The 18,106-nt window shown below is 39.6% G+C and overlaps 1 protein-coding gene across 2 annotated transcripts in view; it reads right to left on the bottom strand.

The window, feature by feature from the left end:
* Positions 1-18,106, bottom strand: part of FARSB (phenylalanyl-tRNA synthetase subunit beta) — a 65,731-nt gene that overhangs the window by 37,560 nt on the left and 10,065 nt on the right. For both annotated transcript variants that reach the window (XM_075937543.2, XM_075937542.2), the window contains exons 7-15: positions 17,262-17,370; positions 14,720-14,790; positions 10,905-10,966; positions 10,769-10,820; positions 8,974-9,035; positions 8,350-8,557; positions 7,853-7,933; positions 4,536-4,628; positions 1,432-1,549 (exon numbers count right to left, since the gene is read on the bottom strand). In XM_075937543.2, coding sequence (XP_075793658.2) covers positions 1,432-1,549; positions 4,536-4,628; positions 7,853-7,933; positions 8,350-8,557; positions 8,974-9,035; positions 10,769-10,820; positions 10,905-10,966; positions 14,720-14,790; positions 17,262-17,370 — 856 coding nt within the window. The remainder of the gene's footprint in view (positions 1-1,431; positions 1,550-4,535; positions 4,629-7,852; positions 7,934-8,349; positions 8,558-8,973; positions 9,036-10,768; positions 10,821-10,904; positions 10,967-14,719; positions 14,791-17,261; positions 17,371-18,106) is intronic.

Here is an 18,106-nt window from a genome sequence, read left to right as displayed (position 1 = left end):
AAAATAAAGAGTACTTAGACAAAGCTGTCAGGTCAGATAATTGCTTTTTTTCCCCTTTTATGAGTTAAAAAGTTACTTAGAATTCTGCAGATTTGATGGTATTATCCTCTAGGATTCTCTCCTATGTCTCAAGTTCCCAGGGCTTCAGATTTGCTTGTTTGGCATGATATACCTTACCCACCTCCCATTGGGAGGTCAGCACACACAAAAGTGGAGATGTGCTACAGATATTTAAAAATACTACTGCAATTATCAAACCCAACTTTTCTAGTATGGTATGAATTATCGTGTGATGAGTGACAACATCCTCCTCACTGGCAAATTTACTATGGCCTGGATCCTGCCCTGAGGCAAGAAGGCTAATAGCTGAATTTTCTTATAGTTCTCCTACCTACTTAGTTCTCTATGGGGGACAAGCCAAGACTTTGGAATCCTTAGTTTGTGATAAGTGACCCAGCTCCCTGAAAGTAACAGCAGCCTTACTCAGGCACTCCACCTTAACAGCAGCAAGAAGGGCACCAAGCAATGTTTCCTGTAAGCCATGTACTTGTGTGGCTTCTCAAAAGATTCAAATGCTGCCCAGCTGATTAGCAGAGCATCCACAGCTAGGTTTTGTATTTCTACTGCTGGTGCACATTTGCAAATACCTTTGTGAACATGAAAAAATTATTCTGCACATGGATGGAAAAAATCTGCAGATGGATGGAAAGGATTAGAGCAGTGTTTCTCAAACTGTGCTCCGTGGAGCCCCAAGGCTCCGTGAGACATCTCCAGGGGCTCCGCAAGGTTGACAAACTGGAAACATCAATAGGTACAACACATACAATCAGTGGATCTCTGGGGCTCCGCATAAATTTTTACGCATGTAAAGGGCTCCGGAGCCCAAAAAGTTTGAGAACCATTGGATTAGAGGAAACATTGGTGACAAGGCCTAATTTGGAAGCATTACAAGCAAAAGAAGCAATCTGCCTGACCGAGGTCAATAAGAAATATGCCGGAAGGACTAAAGAAGCAGCAGTTGTTCATGTACAGAAAGCAAGCATGTCTATATGCACTCTGAGGAGCGACAGGGTTTCAGTTATACAATTATAATTTCTCAAGAGCTCTAATACACTCTGGACCAGATTTGTAAAGTTATTTAATGAACAAGGATTTACCCACTATTACCATTTATCAAGTAAATAAGCATTTCTGGAGTTACTTGCTTATGAAGTTGGGTATATTTCCTGAAGGATGTAGGCTAAAACAGCTAAAAGGTTGGATATTATAAAAATTAAAATAATTAACACTCTAGGACTTTGTCTAAATAGAAAAACAATTACAGAAATAGCACCTCTTAAGAGAGCAGGCCAGGGTTCTTTCAGAAAATCATGAATCCTTGGCACAGAGTAGATGAAAAACTCTTGTGCATGCTCAGTGGGGTTATCTTACCTTTGGAGGAATCTTTTATGACAATGTCAGAGATTTCAAAAAGTTTCAGAGGTAAAGGCATCTTCCTATTAGCAGCAATGGTCTTCAAGAGGCCAGGCAGGAGGCTGGTGCGTGCCACCTGCAGGTCAAACATGAAATTGCACATGTGAAACAACCTGTCAGGTTGCTTATTACATACGTGCTTTGTCTTTTCTAAGTTTGCTTATTTGGATTTAATTTTAAAGTGGCCAAATGAAATGATGCAGTAGCAATTTTTCTCTCTCATGTTAGAATGATTAAACCTGAAAATATAGATGTTATGCCCTTTCTGCCCAAGGATCTTAAACTATCTTATGAATGTGCATGAACATTCCTATCCTCATTTTGCAGAGGAAACCACAGAACACTTCAGCAGCTTAGCTTGCACAGTACATCCATGATACAGAAAGAAAGAAACCCCAGGACTTCTCATTCCCAGTCCCAGCTAACACTGCTTTCAAATACACAGATTGAGAATTTTTCTAATGAACTAAAATAATTCATACATATTTTTTATGCAAAGTAACATGTATGGTCAGTTATACTTCCAAGGAATGTATTGTTTTGCAAGGCTCCTCATGAATTTTTAAGCAAGAGAATCTCTGAGGGATGGAATGCTTCCTCTACATCTCATGGTCAGTGGTTCTTGCTCCAGAGTAGAGGATCAAGTGGCCAGGAGCTCAGCAGCTCCTCTGTTTTGCAGAACTGGATCTATAATGGACAACTGAAAGCTATTTATTTATGAGTAGTGGAAGTAGTGGGGGCAAAAGATCTATCTGGTTTCAAGATTAAACTAGATGGGCTTATGAAGGGGATGGTTTGATGAGATAACATGAACTTGGGAACTAATTGACCATTCATTATCAGTGGGAAATAGGTCAATGAAGGGATGATAGGAGTTACTATAGAGAACTTTCTGGGTGTCTGGCTGATGAGTCTCAGGGTTTAGCGGATCGCCATATTTGGAGTCGGGAAGGAATTTTCCTCCAGGGTAGATTGGCAGAGGCCCTGGAGGTTTTTCGCCTTCCTCTGTAGCATGGGGTACAGATCACAGCTAGAGGATTCTCTGCATCTTGGGGTCTTCAAAGTATTTGAAGGCTTCAATATCTGAGATATAGGTGAGAGGATTATTCTAGGAGTGGTGGGTGAGATTTTGTGGCCTGCACTGTGCAGGGGGTCAGACTAGATGATCATAATGGTCCCTTCTGACCTTAAAGTCTATCAGTCTATGAGACAGCTGTGAACCAACCTTAAAAATTCAAGACATCAACCAAAAGACTGAGTGGTGTAAAAGTATCAGCAAAGAGAGTAGGGAAGGTGGCAGCCAGGTATGCAAAGAAGTTAAAATATGGGTTTAAAGTTAATGTTTAAACTTGGATTTAAGCTGTTGGGGGCAATATATCAAAGTTTGATCCTACAAAGATAATTCCTGTTTATCCAGAAGGTAATATTAAGATGACTTCTGAATAATCATCTATATGACTGCTGTTCCAATAGCACAGGTAATAACATTAGATACTACACTGCAATACGCTTAAAATATATGGAGAGTCTACAGTGACTGATAACTAGAAATACCTATAATAGATATACAAGGAAACAAACACCAGGTATTTTCAGTGTTATTTCTAGGGTTGTTGCACAATCAAAAAACTTAATGGTGTGATGAATTGCACTGTTAAAGAAGTTTTTTACATTTTCAAATATATTGATTTCAATTAAAATAAAAGAATATCAAGTCAATAGTGCTCACTTTATATTTTTTTTTACAAATATTTGCACTGAAAAGAACAAAAAATGTATTTTTCAATTCATCTTATACAAGTACAATAGAGCAACATCTTTATCATGAAAGTTGAACTTACAAATATAAAATTATGTACAAAAAAAATCCCACATCAGCAGAGTGAAAGCATATCCTCTGAAAGGGTGGCCTAAGCATGAAGGGGAATATGAATGTTTAGCATATCTGGCAATAAATGCCTTGCAACACCAGCCACAAAAGTGCCACAGGAATAACCTTGTTCACTTTCTGACAACATTGTAAATAAGAAGCAGGCAGCAGTATCTCCTGTCAATTAAACAAACTTTGTTTGTCTTAGCGATTGGTAGAATAAGAAATAGACCTGAGTAGACTTGTAGGCTCTAAAATGTTACATTGTTTTGGGTGTAGTTATGCACACACAAAAAAAAAAAATCTATATTTGTAATTGACACTTCACTATCAAGAGATTGTACTTCAGTATTTGTATGAGGTGAACTGAAAAATACCATTTCTTTTATCATTTTTACAGTGCATATATTCGTAATAAAAAATAATAATACAAGATGAGTACTATACATTTTTGTTTTCCGAGTTGTAACTCAAATCAAGATTGAAAAAATAGAAAACATTCAAAGATATTTAATACATTTCAGATGATGTTCTATTGCTTAATACGAATCACGAATCATTTTTAACTGCAATTAATCAACAGCCCTATTTTTTTTTTTCAAATGCAAGTCAGTGTACTGCCTTAAAATGCAGTCTTAATAAAGTGCCCTAGTTTTTTAGATTAGTCCCCCTCAGGAGGAATTTACAAATCATGGAAACACTTATAACGAGCTTAGATTCTCAAAAAGTCTGGTTTCTCTAACCTATATTTTGAGTGAAACTTAATCTTTCTGCTGAATTTTGGACATTGTAACTGCTCTAGATTCTGCTGATACAAATGGACAGTTAGTGATTTAAGATTAATAGATCATAAACATGGAAATTATTGTAACTAAACAGGGCCAAATTTTGTCACGCCTAATTCCACTGAGTAGTATCTTATTCCATTAAATTTGCTCTGTGTAGAATATTAAGTAAAGAGAAACAGAATTAGACTCTCAGAAGTAACTGCAAGCAACTCTATTTTACACGTACATAAGCTCTCTATTGATTTATGACTGCATTAAAAACTACCACCACATTTTAAGTGTTTTTTCTTTCCTTGGACTTTAAATACGTTGCTATAATGTTATCCTGTCAATTAGTAACTACCCTCTAAGATAATTAAAGAATCTGGTAGGTCAACAATTAGACCTGAAGTTAAACTTCTCACCTGAAATTCTGCTGTTTTGGGATTAGCTATATGTACTGCTTTTGTTGCAGAGATATCCACACCAAGTTTATCAGCAATATCTTCTTGAGAACACTTCCAAAAGAAAAATAAATCACCAGCCAAAGGGTTAAAATATACAGAGAACCAATGATGGAACTTAACAACAAGAACAAACAATGCAAGATGAGCAATAGCTCTGAGGCCTCTTAACATGACCCTCTCTGATCTGCAATACTTACCTGTAAACATAAAAGAAAGTGAAGAATGAAGCCTCAGCCTTAATCTAAGTGAGCTGGTTTATTTATGCATTAATTACTAACCAAAAGAATGTTAGTTTAACAGGAAAAGGCAAGAGTTCATTAGCTTTTATAAGTATTATTATAAAATACTTTAAAAATTAGAGGACAGATTCCTCCCTTCTGATTTCATTCAGTAGGAACTTTTTCTGTAAGTAGTCCCAGTGCAATCCATTCTCTCCACTGGGTCTTTGCACAGAGAAAACAATCCCACTGGGGCTACTTGCAGAAAAATGTACTACTGTGCATTGTAAGGTTCACACAACTTAGCCCTCAACTATCATGGCTCCATTACGTTCTCAAAGTATTTTCAAAAAGCTAGTTAACTAAAATAGTACATGTGACCTGTTGAGCTCACTAACCAACTGTGCACACTGAGTGACAGAAACTACCATTGGTACAGCTAGGCCATTGCAGCCACATTAGGCTGACGGGAGAAAACTCTTCTGTTGACATAAAACAACCTTGACGAGTGGTGGTGGCTGTGCTGGCAAGCAGAGATGTAAAGGTTTAACTGGTTACCCAAATAGTGTCCAGCCAACCCGAGCAACCCTCTGCGCTGCAGGCTTTGGAGGGGACTGCTTCAGCCTGGCCAAACTGGAGAAGCCCCACACCCACGGAGCAGCACTGAGGACATTGTCCAGCCCGGACCCACATGCCTAGCTATAGGGGTGAGGTCCAGTCTGGCTGGGCCGGAGCAGCTCCCCACCCACACCATGATGCAGCAGGCCCTACCCGACGCAGCTAGGCCCTTTGCGCTGTTGGCTGGGAGGGCTGCTCCATCCTGGCCGAACCAGAGAAGTCTCCTGCCCGTGGTGTAGTGGGCCCTATCTGACACAGCCAGGTTCATGCCCCTAGCTGCAGGCAGGGAGTGCTATAGCTCATGGTGAAGCTGGGACCACCAGGCCACAGGGGGGCTGCTCCAGCGCTCCCCTGCCCCTGGCACAGAGGGCAGTTAACTGGTTAAACCCACAGTTTAACCAGTTAATAATTTCCATGGGATTTTACATCCCCACTGGCAAGAGACCCTCTCCCACCAATTCAGCGCTGAGTGCACGTGCGCACTCATGCCAGCAGAACTTATGTCACCCAGAGGGTGTTTTTTCACACTCGAGTAACAAAGGTTTTGCCAACATAAGTGCTAATGTAGATATGGCCTAAGATTCACTGTTCAGATTTCCAGAATGTAGCACACTACTAAACACTAGGAAACTGATACATGTAGAGTCTTCATGTAATTGAGAATATGCTAATATTCTGCAGTTCTCCCACAATGTTCTACTTGTGGATTGATCAAATGTGAAAAAAAGTTGGCAGCTGACACCCTTGGAAAGAGTGGGCTTCTGAATGAAAACAAGTAATCTTAAATTACTGTTGAACTTTGCAGAAAATATTTAAAAAAAATGATCATATATATGTCTAGCTAAAATGTATTAGTTGATAAGAACTCAATGTTACTCTTTTGAAGCGCAAACCAAAGAACAGATTACACGTGAGAATGAATAATAGCCATTTCTCATCCAAAATGTATTACTGTACTACTACACTGCATATTGGTATAGAGAAAAATAACGTAGCTATTATCCTGGCTAGTTGACAGGGGTTGTGAACTAGTTAGATTGGCCAAAGCTGAAAAGTCTGGTCTAGAATCACATCTGAACCATGTGGAAGAGACAAAAATTTGAAGCAAGTTTTATAGTTTTATGTTCTCCCACTACATTGGTATTATGGTACTTGGTTTCAAATGGTAAAATTTTCAAATGCATTTAAGCACTGTAGGAATCTAATTCCAACTGAAAGTCAGTGTCATAAGCCACTTAAATGATTTGAAAATGTTATCCAAATATTAAGTGTGAATCTGATAATGGTCTCTGAAAGGATGACTATACTTTTAGACTGCCTGTGCATGTATTTTTTGCACCATATACTGGGTCAATTATTACTTATGCAAATCTCATGCATTTCTGAAAACCCTTTCTACATCTAGAGCTACTCAAGTCCAAGGGCACACACTGGTTCAAATTCTATGGCCACATTAGCTTGTGTGGATCCACCATAATGTTCACTGTAAGTATTTTTATTTTAAAGAATAGATTTAGCATATTAAAAATGGTTTAAAATCTACTCTCAAGAGTTGCTGTACATTGATAATATCTCATCTGCCAAACCAAACATGGTAATTTTTAAAAATATATTTTTAAAAGTTACTAGTCTTTATTATCAACTAATTGTCTACACAACTCTAGTTTTCAAAACTACATTAACTGCAGTTATGGATATAACTGTAGTAAGAAGTATTCTCTGCTGTGGAACTCTGACTCCTTGGAAAAGGCCTGGGCTCTACTATAATAGTCTACATCTGAGGCCTTATGTACTACCATTGCTTCTCAAGCAAGTATTCATTGACAAGTTACAATACCCAAGGGCTCAGAATGGAATGGCCTTGAACTCTGAACTGCAGTGGTATGTACAGGATATCACTATCCAATTTTGTTTCCCTGTTATTAAACTATAACCATATACATTTGTCAAGTATCAGAGGGGTAGCCGTGTTAGTCTGAATCTGCAAAAGCAGCGAGGGGTCCTGTGGCACCTTATAGTCTAACTGATGGTCTATAGTTAGTCTATAAGGTGCCACAGGACTCCTCGCCGCATATACATTTGGTATGCTATTGAACTCTGGCAATCCTGAGAAATAGTCTTGCAGTCTTCTAACTCAGTATTATTTATGCACTATTTAAGTTAAACTTAAAACAGTCCATTTCAGCATCCATATTTCACCTCTGTTCTTTGAAATATATGCCAAATTAGCAGTCATTCATTTAATTCCTCTGAGGACATGAGCTCACTCAACACATTATATTGTAATACCAAAATACAAGTAAACAAGGATGTGCCAAAACAATATCGCACAACATAGCTTCATTACTCTGCATAATACCATAAGGCTATTATGTACTGATTTGGCTCCATAATTGTTTCTATGTACAACCCCAAACTCCCAACGTTAATAAAACATACCAAAGCAAAAGTGAGTGCTTCAGTGAATCCTGCAGCTGCTAAGTCTTGTCTCAGAAGTTCTGTGAGCTTATTGAGAGGAAACTAAAAGAAGAACAAGACAGTTTTAATCTTAAATCTGAAAATGTGTCATGTTTTTCCTGGACAATTCTGCATGGTATATTACAGTGCTAGCAAGGTAACCATACTTTGCATGCTTTAAAAAACAACAAAAAGCACCAACAAGCTGACTGAGAAAATTAATATTCCAATTAGAGATTCAATATCTGGTCCAAGTTTAAACTCTGTCTTTTTTTCCCCCCAAGATCAGCAATGACGGGTCTTGGCCCTACTCAGATCAGATGGGCATCTGTTTTTTATCCTAGCTATGGTAAATGCCTCTAACAGCAAAGCGTGTCCAAATATTGGTTAATTCTTTGGCTCTGTTTTTCCCCAAACTCTTCTGGCATACACTAGTCATTTACTGACAGCAGAGTACTTATTTATAGGGGCAATCTTACTTGATTGGCTATGGTGTATGTCTTTGGAATAGTCATCTGAATGTTGTTATAACCATAAGCAACTGCTGCATCTTCTATAATATCACATGCATGGATAATGTCTGGTCTGGTCGGAGGGATTTCAATTTCTATATTGTTCCCATTCCCTGTGACATGTGACTTCAAACACATCCTGGTCAGCAGCTTTGCAAGACTTGATGGTGTTTCGCTAAAACAAGACAACAGAATCAGTGTTCAGGGACTTTTATATCACACTGATTAGCTTTAAAATAAAATGCTATCTTTAATTTGCACAGTGCCTTCCATGTTAAAGAATTTCAACGTATCATTCAAATTATAAATGTATGTTTCTCTATATATCTCTGCCACTTGAGAGAAAACAGGATAGCCATTCCTTGCCAGCAACACTTATAGGAGGGAATGAAAAAAAATCACTTGCTCAGATGAAAATACACACAGCATCTTAAGTAGTTGATGTAATTATTCAAGTTAACATGACAATTTTTAGTTCAATTTAAAACTTGACTGAGCACACAATATGTTATAAAAATATAAAAAATAACCGGTGCTTAATACCACAGTTCAATAATTTCAATTAATAAAAGCTAGATTTGGACAACACACCTGATTCCAATTTTCTTGTTAATTAAATCAGGTTTCACCTTTTCTCTTCGATAAGCCAGTTCCTGCAAGAAAAAATAAGATTTACACAAAGATAAATTTCTATCTACTAATTTCCAACTATGACATCTTTCTAATCTAGCTTCTTCTGACATCACTGACCACCAAAAAAGAGAAGTTTGTAATGTGGGGCTGGGCATAATATTTTAAAATAACCATAAAAACACTTTATGTAACAGAGCACAAAATAACATCCTGACATTCTAGAATCAAGTTACTTTAATTAACCTATATGTTTATAGATAATTGAAATACCTCTCTGAACAGCTGACAAAAAATACCAAAAACAAGGGTCATGTATGTTTTACCAGATGTATAAATCAGATCAGACATAGGCTTCTGTAAAACTCAATGCAGCTGTTGCAGCCAGAAAGAAGCAGGAAGAGAGAGAGAGAGATAGAGAGAAACACACACACACACACACACACACACACACACACACACACACAAGACTCTATGATAAATTCATTAACAAAACTGTTTAAATACAAAACAAACCCTCATCAAGTATTATCTCAAGAGGTAAAAAGTGAGTTAGTTCTTTTGATGGATAAAGGCCTGGAAACTTTGTGGGTTAAGGTTTTTATTCTGCTTCAGAAATATCTGGAATGTCGTCTGGGTTTTTTTTCCTGGTTGCTGGAAGTTTGACCCAGAGATGTAGATACGTGATTCTTAATTTGAAGGGGGAAGAAATTTGGATCTAACAAGAGGGTTTTTTCCTACTGTTCATCTCCCACAGTAAGTCAAAAAGATACTATCAACACAAAAGATACGACTAAAAGATGTCTGGGACACTTTCCTTCTCTAGTAACTAAATTTCACTTGTTTGGTAGCTGTGCTAAGCCACCCAGATCTCCAGTTGTCCATAGATGCTTTCAGGGATCATTTCCACTCCATTTGTATTTAACAAAGCAAAAAAAGGACTGTTACTCTGATCCTGCATAGAACTCCCTGGGGCTATGTCTAAACTACAGCATTAAAACAAAAAAAAAAGTGGCCTTTTTTCGAAAAAACTTCACTTGCATCTAGACTGCCGTCACGTTCTTTCTAAATTAAACCTCATTTTAGGAGGAAGAATGCCTTTTTTCGAAAGAGCTCTTTCGAAAAAAGGTGTTCTTGAACACAAACAGGGCTTTTTCGAAAGAGAGCATCCAGGTTGCCTGGGTGCTCTCTTTCGAAAAAGTAGATTGCTTTTACAAAAAAAATGGTGGCTGTCTAGACGATCTTTTTCGAAAGAAGAGTGTAGTCTAGATGTACCCTGTGTGGGCTCTTGAACAGATGCAGATCCCCTCTGAAGTCCCTGTGCTTGCATTTGCCTATGGGCAGTTCCTTGCACAACTGGAGCTTCCAAGAGTAAAGGACCAAAGAAATAGCATTAAAGCTATTTAACTGAAAGGCATCAAAAACTTTCCAGATGTGATAAATCAAAAAAGTTAAGCCATGTCTAATTTCAGTTGTCCAGAAGCTCATAGTGGGTGACAGTTGTGAGGAAAAAAACAAAAAAAACCTTTCAACTAAGCAACTATTATAGGAAAAAGCAGATTCTATAGGTTTTTTACCTAGATTATGTGCCTTGATAGTAACTATACTTACTAATAGATCAGACATAGAACATTTCAATGGATTATAAGCTAGAACAGTGGCCTCAAACCCATTTAAAATCTTTCCCTACTTTTGGGATATCAGACAACATTAACAGTCCTACTTCCCCCTTCACAGTCATCTTTAGAATACTTACTGGATAGATGCAGGTTTTTCCATTAAAATAAGTTACTTCTGCTGCTTCAACACTGAGAGAAAAAAGTAAGCGTGTAAAATGTGTGGTTTGACCAAAAAGTTTAATCTCATTGACAGTGAAGGATTATACTACTCACGTGAATTGCTTCTCACAATATTCACTGAACATTGTGACTAAGGTATCAAGGACAATTTTTGCCTGAAAGATTAAAGAAATACAACCACATTTAAAATCTATGGGTTCTGATATTTAGTTTGAATGAAGCAAAATATCAGATCCAAATAATAACAATCAAAATGTTTAACTTAAAGCAGTGTTCACTCTATTCTGTTTATTGTTTTAATGAAAAAATTGGAAACCCGAATGCATGATACAACTTTGTGTCTCACGGGTCACATTCAACTAAAATAAAAAAAAACGTTTGGTTTCTGTAACAAAGACATTCCATCAAAGACATGAAAAATTGAAGGCTTTTGCTTTGAATGGCACCGAAGTAAATAGATTTTAGCTAAATTTAGCTCCCAGAGACACAAGAGTCATCATTACATTATGAATATGGATCTTGCAAAGATTTACTCTAATGAATCCTACTGAAGTTTATAATCTCTAGAACTGTGCATTATCTGCAAAATCATTATCAGATCAATCTAAAATGTAAAATCTGTTTTTGAGGAGGATATTTTGAAAAGTTAGTGTAACAAATGAGTCACAAGATTCAAATCAGTTTGTATGAGAGGTCAAAAAACCTATTTAGCCAGAAGCAGACATTTTCTTTACACATACTGGACACCACCCTTTGTAATGTTCATAAGTTCTAAAGTAGTACATAAAAAAAAGCACAAAGTTTTTTGTTCGGATTCCCTTCAAGGCCTCTTTCCACTCAGCTTCCCAAAAACTCACTCCGACTCCAGACTTCACCACTCAGGTAACTTTATTTGGCATACAGCAATGCTACCTTCAGTTGATCAGACCCAAACATGGTGGGGATGGGGAGGAGGGAGGATGTGGGATACATCACAGTTTCAAAGCTGCACAGAAACCCTCTCACTTAATATATATCAGCATCTCTTAAACTGTGTTCTGCAGCACACCAGTGTGCCGCAAGGCAGTCAGAGGTGTGCTGTGGAAAGATCAGAAAAAATTCTGCTCCCCGCCCCCTGCAGAGCCCGTAGACAACTCCCACTACAGTAGGGTTGCTGGGTGTCCGGTTTTCTACCTGACAGTCCACCCTGCCTTGGCTTCTACATACAACCAGAGGCTCCCAGCTGGGAGCCTCTGGTTGCATGCAGAAGCCGGACGGGGGAGTGGCTCTACCGCCCCCGCACACCTTCTACTAGCAACTAGAAGGAGTGCCTGCTGGGGGCACGGCCTGTTGGACTCCGGCTGCAACCAGTGGCTGCACCCCCCCGCCAACTCTGCTTCCCATCCCCCTTCCTCCGGCACCAATTCCCCCCAGCTTTGCTTCCTACCCCCGCTTCCTCCCTGCCAGCCCTGCAGCCCACGCCCCCAGTCCCCTTCTTCCTCCCTGCCAGCCCCGTGGCCCCCCCGACACCCTCCCGCCAGCCCCACTTCCCGCCCTCCCCTTCCTCCCAGCCAGCCCCGCCCCCTCCTGGCCAGTATCCCCCACCAGCCTCGATCAAATGTATCCAGTATTTGGGGAGGGGTCTACTTGGTAATCCTACGCTGTGGCTTCCCCCACCACCCTCCGCAAGCCCACAGTATGGCCCCTGTCCCACCAGACCTCCGGTGCCTTGCAGCCTCCTCCTCCATGTGTGTAGGCAGAAGCTTTTACAGCGGCCGCTGCTGCTGGAAAGGGGGGAGGTGGCCAGAGCTGAGGAGCCACTCCCAGTTTTAAAACTGTCTCCTGCGGGGACCCCGGCACAGGCTCTGCCACCTCCCCACCCCCACCTGGGGTGTGCTTGGCCTCTCCTGCCCCCACCTCGGGGTGCGCTTGGGTTCTGCTGGCCCCCATGTGCTGTTGCTCTCTCTCCCCAGCCTGCTGGGGAAGTGGCAGAGTTTAATCTGGCGGGGACAGTCGGGGTTCCCTGCTGCATGGGCGGAGGAGGGGGGGGGGGAGGGGAAAAACTGAGCTCTCCCTCCCCATCCCAGGAACAAGAGAATGCTCCCTGGAGGCAGGGGCGGATGAGAGTTTTGCGGGGCCCAGGACAGCACAATATCGTGGGGGTTCCCCTTTTGGAGAAAAAACAGAAAAAAGGGGTCCGTCCCCCCATGCCCACTCCTCCAGTAGCCCCACACTGATCATGTGAGCAACCCCCTCCTCATCCCCTCTCCTAACACCTCCCTCGCTTCTCTCCTCCTGGTGCTGGTCCCTCCCCTGCAGGTGTCTGCCATTCTGCTTCACCCCCAGAATCCCCTGGCACCTTCACCTTCCCTTACTCCTGCACCCTCCTGGTGCCTCCCCCTTCCCTCGCTGCCCCTGCGCCCTTTGCACTCTTTTTCCCGGATGCCCACCCCCTCACCATCCTCTGCCCCCATTCCCCTCATGCCCCTGTGCCCTCACACATGCCTTGCTCCATCCCCGCCTTCCTCACGCCCACCCCTCCTTTCAAGCCTTCTCCCAGCACCTCTCCCTCCCCCCTTTAGCCCTGTTCAAGTCCTGGTCTCCACAGCATCTTCTGACAAGGAGTTCCACAGGCTGACTGTGCGCTACATGAAGAAATACTTCCTTCTGTTCATTTTAAACCTGCTACCTATTAATTTTATTTGGTGACCCCTGGTTCTCACGTTATGATTCATTAGCTTCCCTACTTCTATCTTTCAAAAAATGAGACCCCCCCTCAACATGTAAATTACATTTTTATCAGCTCTGAGTATGACCTCACAAAACACAAAAATTTATTTAACGCTTAGGATTAAACAAAGACTGAATGGCCAGCCAACTACAAAAGCAGTTTCTCCTCTCTTGGTGTTCACACCTCCACATCAGTGGCTAGACGTGGGCCTCATCCTCCCTGACTGAACTGACTTCGTTATCTCTACCTTACTCTTGATTGGTACTCTTTTCTTATGCCTGTACATTTATACTTGCCCCTGGAATTTCCACTACATGCATCTGATGAAGTGGGTCTTTGCCCACGAAAGCTTATGCTCCAATAAATCTGTTAGTCTATAAGGTGCCACAGAACTCCTCGTATACTTGACTCCTTGTTGCTGTTATTTAACCCTTGTGTACCTATTTATTGTAAAAATATTTTTGCTTTTATAAGGCTTAAATTAGACTGCCAAAATTCTCAAAAGAGTGAACAATGTGCATCCACAAAAGTGCTAGCACAGCCACTGCCAAATTCATCTTAATTAGTTGTTTGGATTTGTAATTACTAAAAGTGGGTGGGGAAAGGCTACCTTTGGGTTGACAAAATGAAAACTATGCTTCTTTGTAAATGAACCCATGCTTAGAAAGTTGATTTTTATTTTCATTTAACTTTCTCTCTTTAAACAAATGAAAATACAATCATCAAGAAAAAAATATATATATCCCCAACACATTTTACTGCTAGAGAGTCAAGGGGAGAAATCGTTCTTTGTAAAAAGAACTCTGTTACTATACAACAATCTCAAGATATTTTTCACTTTTCAGAATTGGTCAAGCACAGAAAAGCTATCAACAAAAAAGAGTATTTAATCTGAATTACTCTCAAATTGAAAATTCAGGATCCATGCAAGGACAAAAATGCCTGCCGCAGAACAAATAGAACTAGAAACATTTTTTAAAATGTAAGTTATTCCCACAGCAAACATAAAATCGAAGTATAAGGAGAAGTTAATTAATACACTCCCCAAATCACCCTTCTACTATTTCTGCTCCAAAATGTAAAATATATGGTCCTCTACTATGATATTGGTTTGTGTCATGGCCCTGTTCCCCAGAAGAAAACAGCTATATGTACACCAGATTTGACAGTGTATCAAAAGCAGTAAAGCTTCATTTACCTTTGTAATATCAGTGGCTGTGCATTCAATAAACACATTTCTTGTATTTAGGCTTATTTTTGTATGGTCTCCTACAATAAAGAAAATACAAAAACATATTAAAGATGTTAGCATTTTTCTTGGAACAACATATGTATCGATACACCTTTTTTATAATTAAGTGGCACTTCTGTGTCTTCCACCAGCCACAAAGTCACTTTTAGGAGATGTTTGTGCAGCAGGAAGTGGAAAATTTGATTCTACAACTACAAGAGTACACACTCTTGTGTGGAAGACTGGTGTTCATAGTGAACTTGGGATATCCATTTTCGGGAGGTTGTATGGGTCTATGGGAGCTACAAAAGCAATGTCAATGTCCAGTCAGAGAAGGCAAAATAGCAAAACAACTCCCACCTCATAGTTACAACTAGCACTGCATTCTTAGAGGATGTGGTTTGCTTTCCTTGTTCTAGCATGTCCCAATATCATGATTATGGCTTATTAGGCTGCCGGGTTAGGAAAGCACTCCTGAATAAAAAGAATGAACATTTTAAAAATGTCATTCGGATTGACAAATGCCCTAAGGGTAGGTCTATGCTTGTGGAGATGAGTGAAGTACAGAAACTGCACACCCAGCTAACATGATTATAAAGAACAGCATAGTTTACAACCTTTGTGGCTCTCTAGACAACGAAGAAGTGCCTCCCACATATATACTGCTATTTTTAGCACTATGGCATCCCTCTGTTAGAGCTTTTTCCTGCTGCTGTGAAAGACCTGAGAAGCAGAGAAAGGCTCTTGACAGCAGAGAGGCAGCACTGAAAGGCTCCAGCAGCTCTTCTTTTCTTGTTGTGTCCTACTCCCTCAGCTGAGCTTTTCACTGCCACATGTAGAGAGACACTGCAGATGAGTCGGCATCTTTCACTGGAGTTTGTTGCTACACATAACTAACATGCTGTCACATTTTTTTTTTTTGGCCAGTTCACAGTTTGTGGGATTCCAACTTTCAGCACAAAAACTAAAAAACAGCACATAAAATGTTGGTACTCTCTCAGATTGAAAGAAAGGATTCAAGGATCCTAAAATGCAGAGCGCACCACGGAAAAAGCACACACTTTCTGCCCTGAAAAGCTATGAATTTTATTTGCTGCTGTTCTTGTAATATACACAAAGCTCCAGAAAAACTTGTCCCTGGGTTAGATATAAGTTGTTGTGTGTGTTCCTTATCATAGCAACCTGAAACCTTTTGAAATTTTTTGAGAGAGACCAGAGAGAGAAATCCACCCCACAACAGGCAGGATTTTGAATCTGCCTCTCTCATATCCCAGGTAAATACCCTAACCTCCAGGCTACTCACTTTTTTGCTCTCTCCACCCTCTATCTCCACCCCATTTATTTATCCTTGGCCTGAGAAACCTCTCTCTACAAAAACTTTTTAGCTATGTATTTGCTAAAAATTCTGTTTCAGCATTTTCCAATGAAAAATGTTTATCTGGAAAATTTCTGCCCAACTCTAATTAGTGTTCCTACAATAATCCAAAATGAGCATTCACATGTTTACATTTGAAGAACAGTAAGATGCATCAACTTGAATTTTGAAAAATCTTTCAACTATCATCCCTTAAAACATACCAAGATATGTGAAACTTTATTTAGCGTTTTGATTTATTAAAATGCAAACAACTGGAATGTTTACTTCTAGATCAATCTGAAGCCGCAGTGAACCTAATCAAGAACATTTCCAAAAGGATGACAGACTGTGACTGACATCACATTTGGATTTGGAACAACCATGAAACATCAGAGATCGATAGAAGTGCATTGTCTCATAAGATTCAGGGCAGCTGTTTTAAGATTTGTAGGGATGACTAGAGACACACATCCAAAGTGAGACTGTCACTGGAAATTAAATTGGTCACTATAGAGAGTGCCGGACCCTGATTACATCAGAGCGACTGACTCTTGATCTAAATTCTTACTATGATGTAATGAAACTACCTATTTTTGTCTATGGAAATATTCTTGGCATTGATCCGCTGCACTATTCACCAGAAAAGCCTTTCCCAAATCACCTATGACTCTCTCTAATATTCAGAGGAAATGCTTTGTTAGAAACCACGTCAACAAAAATTCCAGCCCAAATGTATGTATTAATGTAAATAAAGCCTTCTAGACTAAATGCTCTCATAGTACTTGGTTCACAGTGTGACAATGAGACTGGATTCATAACCAGACAAATGGATCACTTTTACATCACAATGAGACACTCAAATTCTACTGCTTATTGAGTCACCTTGAAATAAACTCTTCAGCCAAGAGACTGATGACTAATAAGCCTGTATCTGTTATGCCTAACCCAGAGGTGCTCATGAAAATTCCAGCTCCACCATTTAGTTCCCAGTGGAAAGGGTACCAGAAATATATGACATTTGCAGTGAAAAATAAATGAAAAAAGTGACAGCGTTTTAAAAAAAATTAAACAATTCACATAGTGAATCTAGCATAAACATTTGAGTACTATCAGAAAAAATAACAGTAATAAAATAAACACTTGTAATCTTACCATTGATGATTGGCGGCATGGAAAGAACAACACCGTTGCTATCATAGATAACTGGGTAAAGTGGTTTGTTTTCAATTATGTGTAAATAATGCTTAAGTTGGCTGTCAGTCTGGAGAAATAAAGCACAAAATTGAATTTTACATGATCTTAATCACGAATCACCACCATATGGCATAATCACTCAAATAGAGCATTAGTAGGAATTTTGCCTGAGTAAAGGATTAAGTTTGTGGATTTTACGGGTACGTCTAAATTCTTTTTTTTTGCCCCCCCTCGAAAGAGGATATGCAAATTCTGCGGTAATTTGCAAATCATCTTCCAATCTCACTTTCGAAAGAGGATCTTTCAAAAGTGAAAGTAGTCTGGACATGTTTTTTTCAGGGAAAAAAACCCCTTTTTTGAAAAAAACAAGTAAACCTCATTTTTTAAGGAAAAGCAGGGTTTTTTTAAAAAGGGTTTTTTCCCAAAAAAAACCCATGTCCAGACTACTTTCACTTTTGAAAGATCCAAAAGTGGATCCTCTTTCAAAAGTGGTACCGTGGAATTTGCATATCCTCTTTTGAAAATAGAACGTAGTCTAGACAAAGCCTACTTCACTACAGAAAGTTGTTTAAAAAGAGCAAGGAAGCCAAGAAACAAAATGAGAAAACAGAAATTTAACAGTAACTTCAAAACATTATTTCTCAATCTATGAGCAGGAGAATCGCAGCCACCAGCTTACTAAAGTCAAGCACTGTGACTGTTCATCATAAAGGAACTTCAATTTCTTGTCCTAAGCAGAGAGCACTAAGCATGCTAAAGTAACTGTTACTGCTTTGCAGCAATTAGTCTTAAAGGTGGCAAAA

Source organism: Pelodiscus sinensis, chromosome 10, assembly GCF_052426305.1.
Source record: "Pelodiscus sinensis isolate ZL-2025 chromosome 10, ASM5242630v1, whole genome shotgun sequence".
In the NCBI taxonomy this organism is placed as follows: domain Eukaryota; kingdom Metazoa; phylum Chordata; order Testudines; family Trionychidae; genus Pelodiscus; species Pelodiscus sinensis.
The sequence above is the reverse complement of the archived record's forward strand: the minus strand, read 5'-3'. Positions and strand labels throughout refer to the sequence as shown.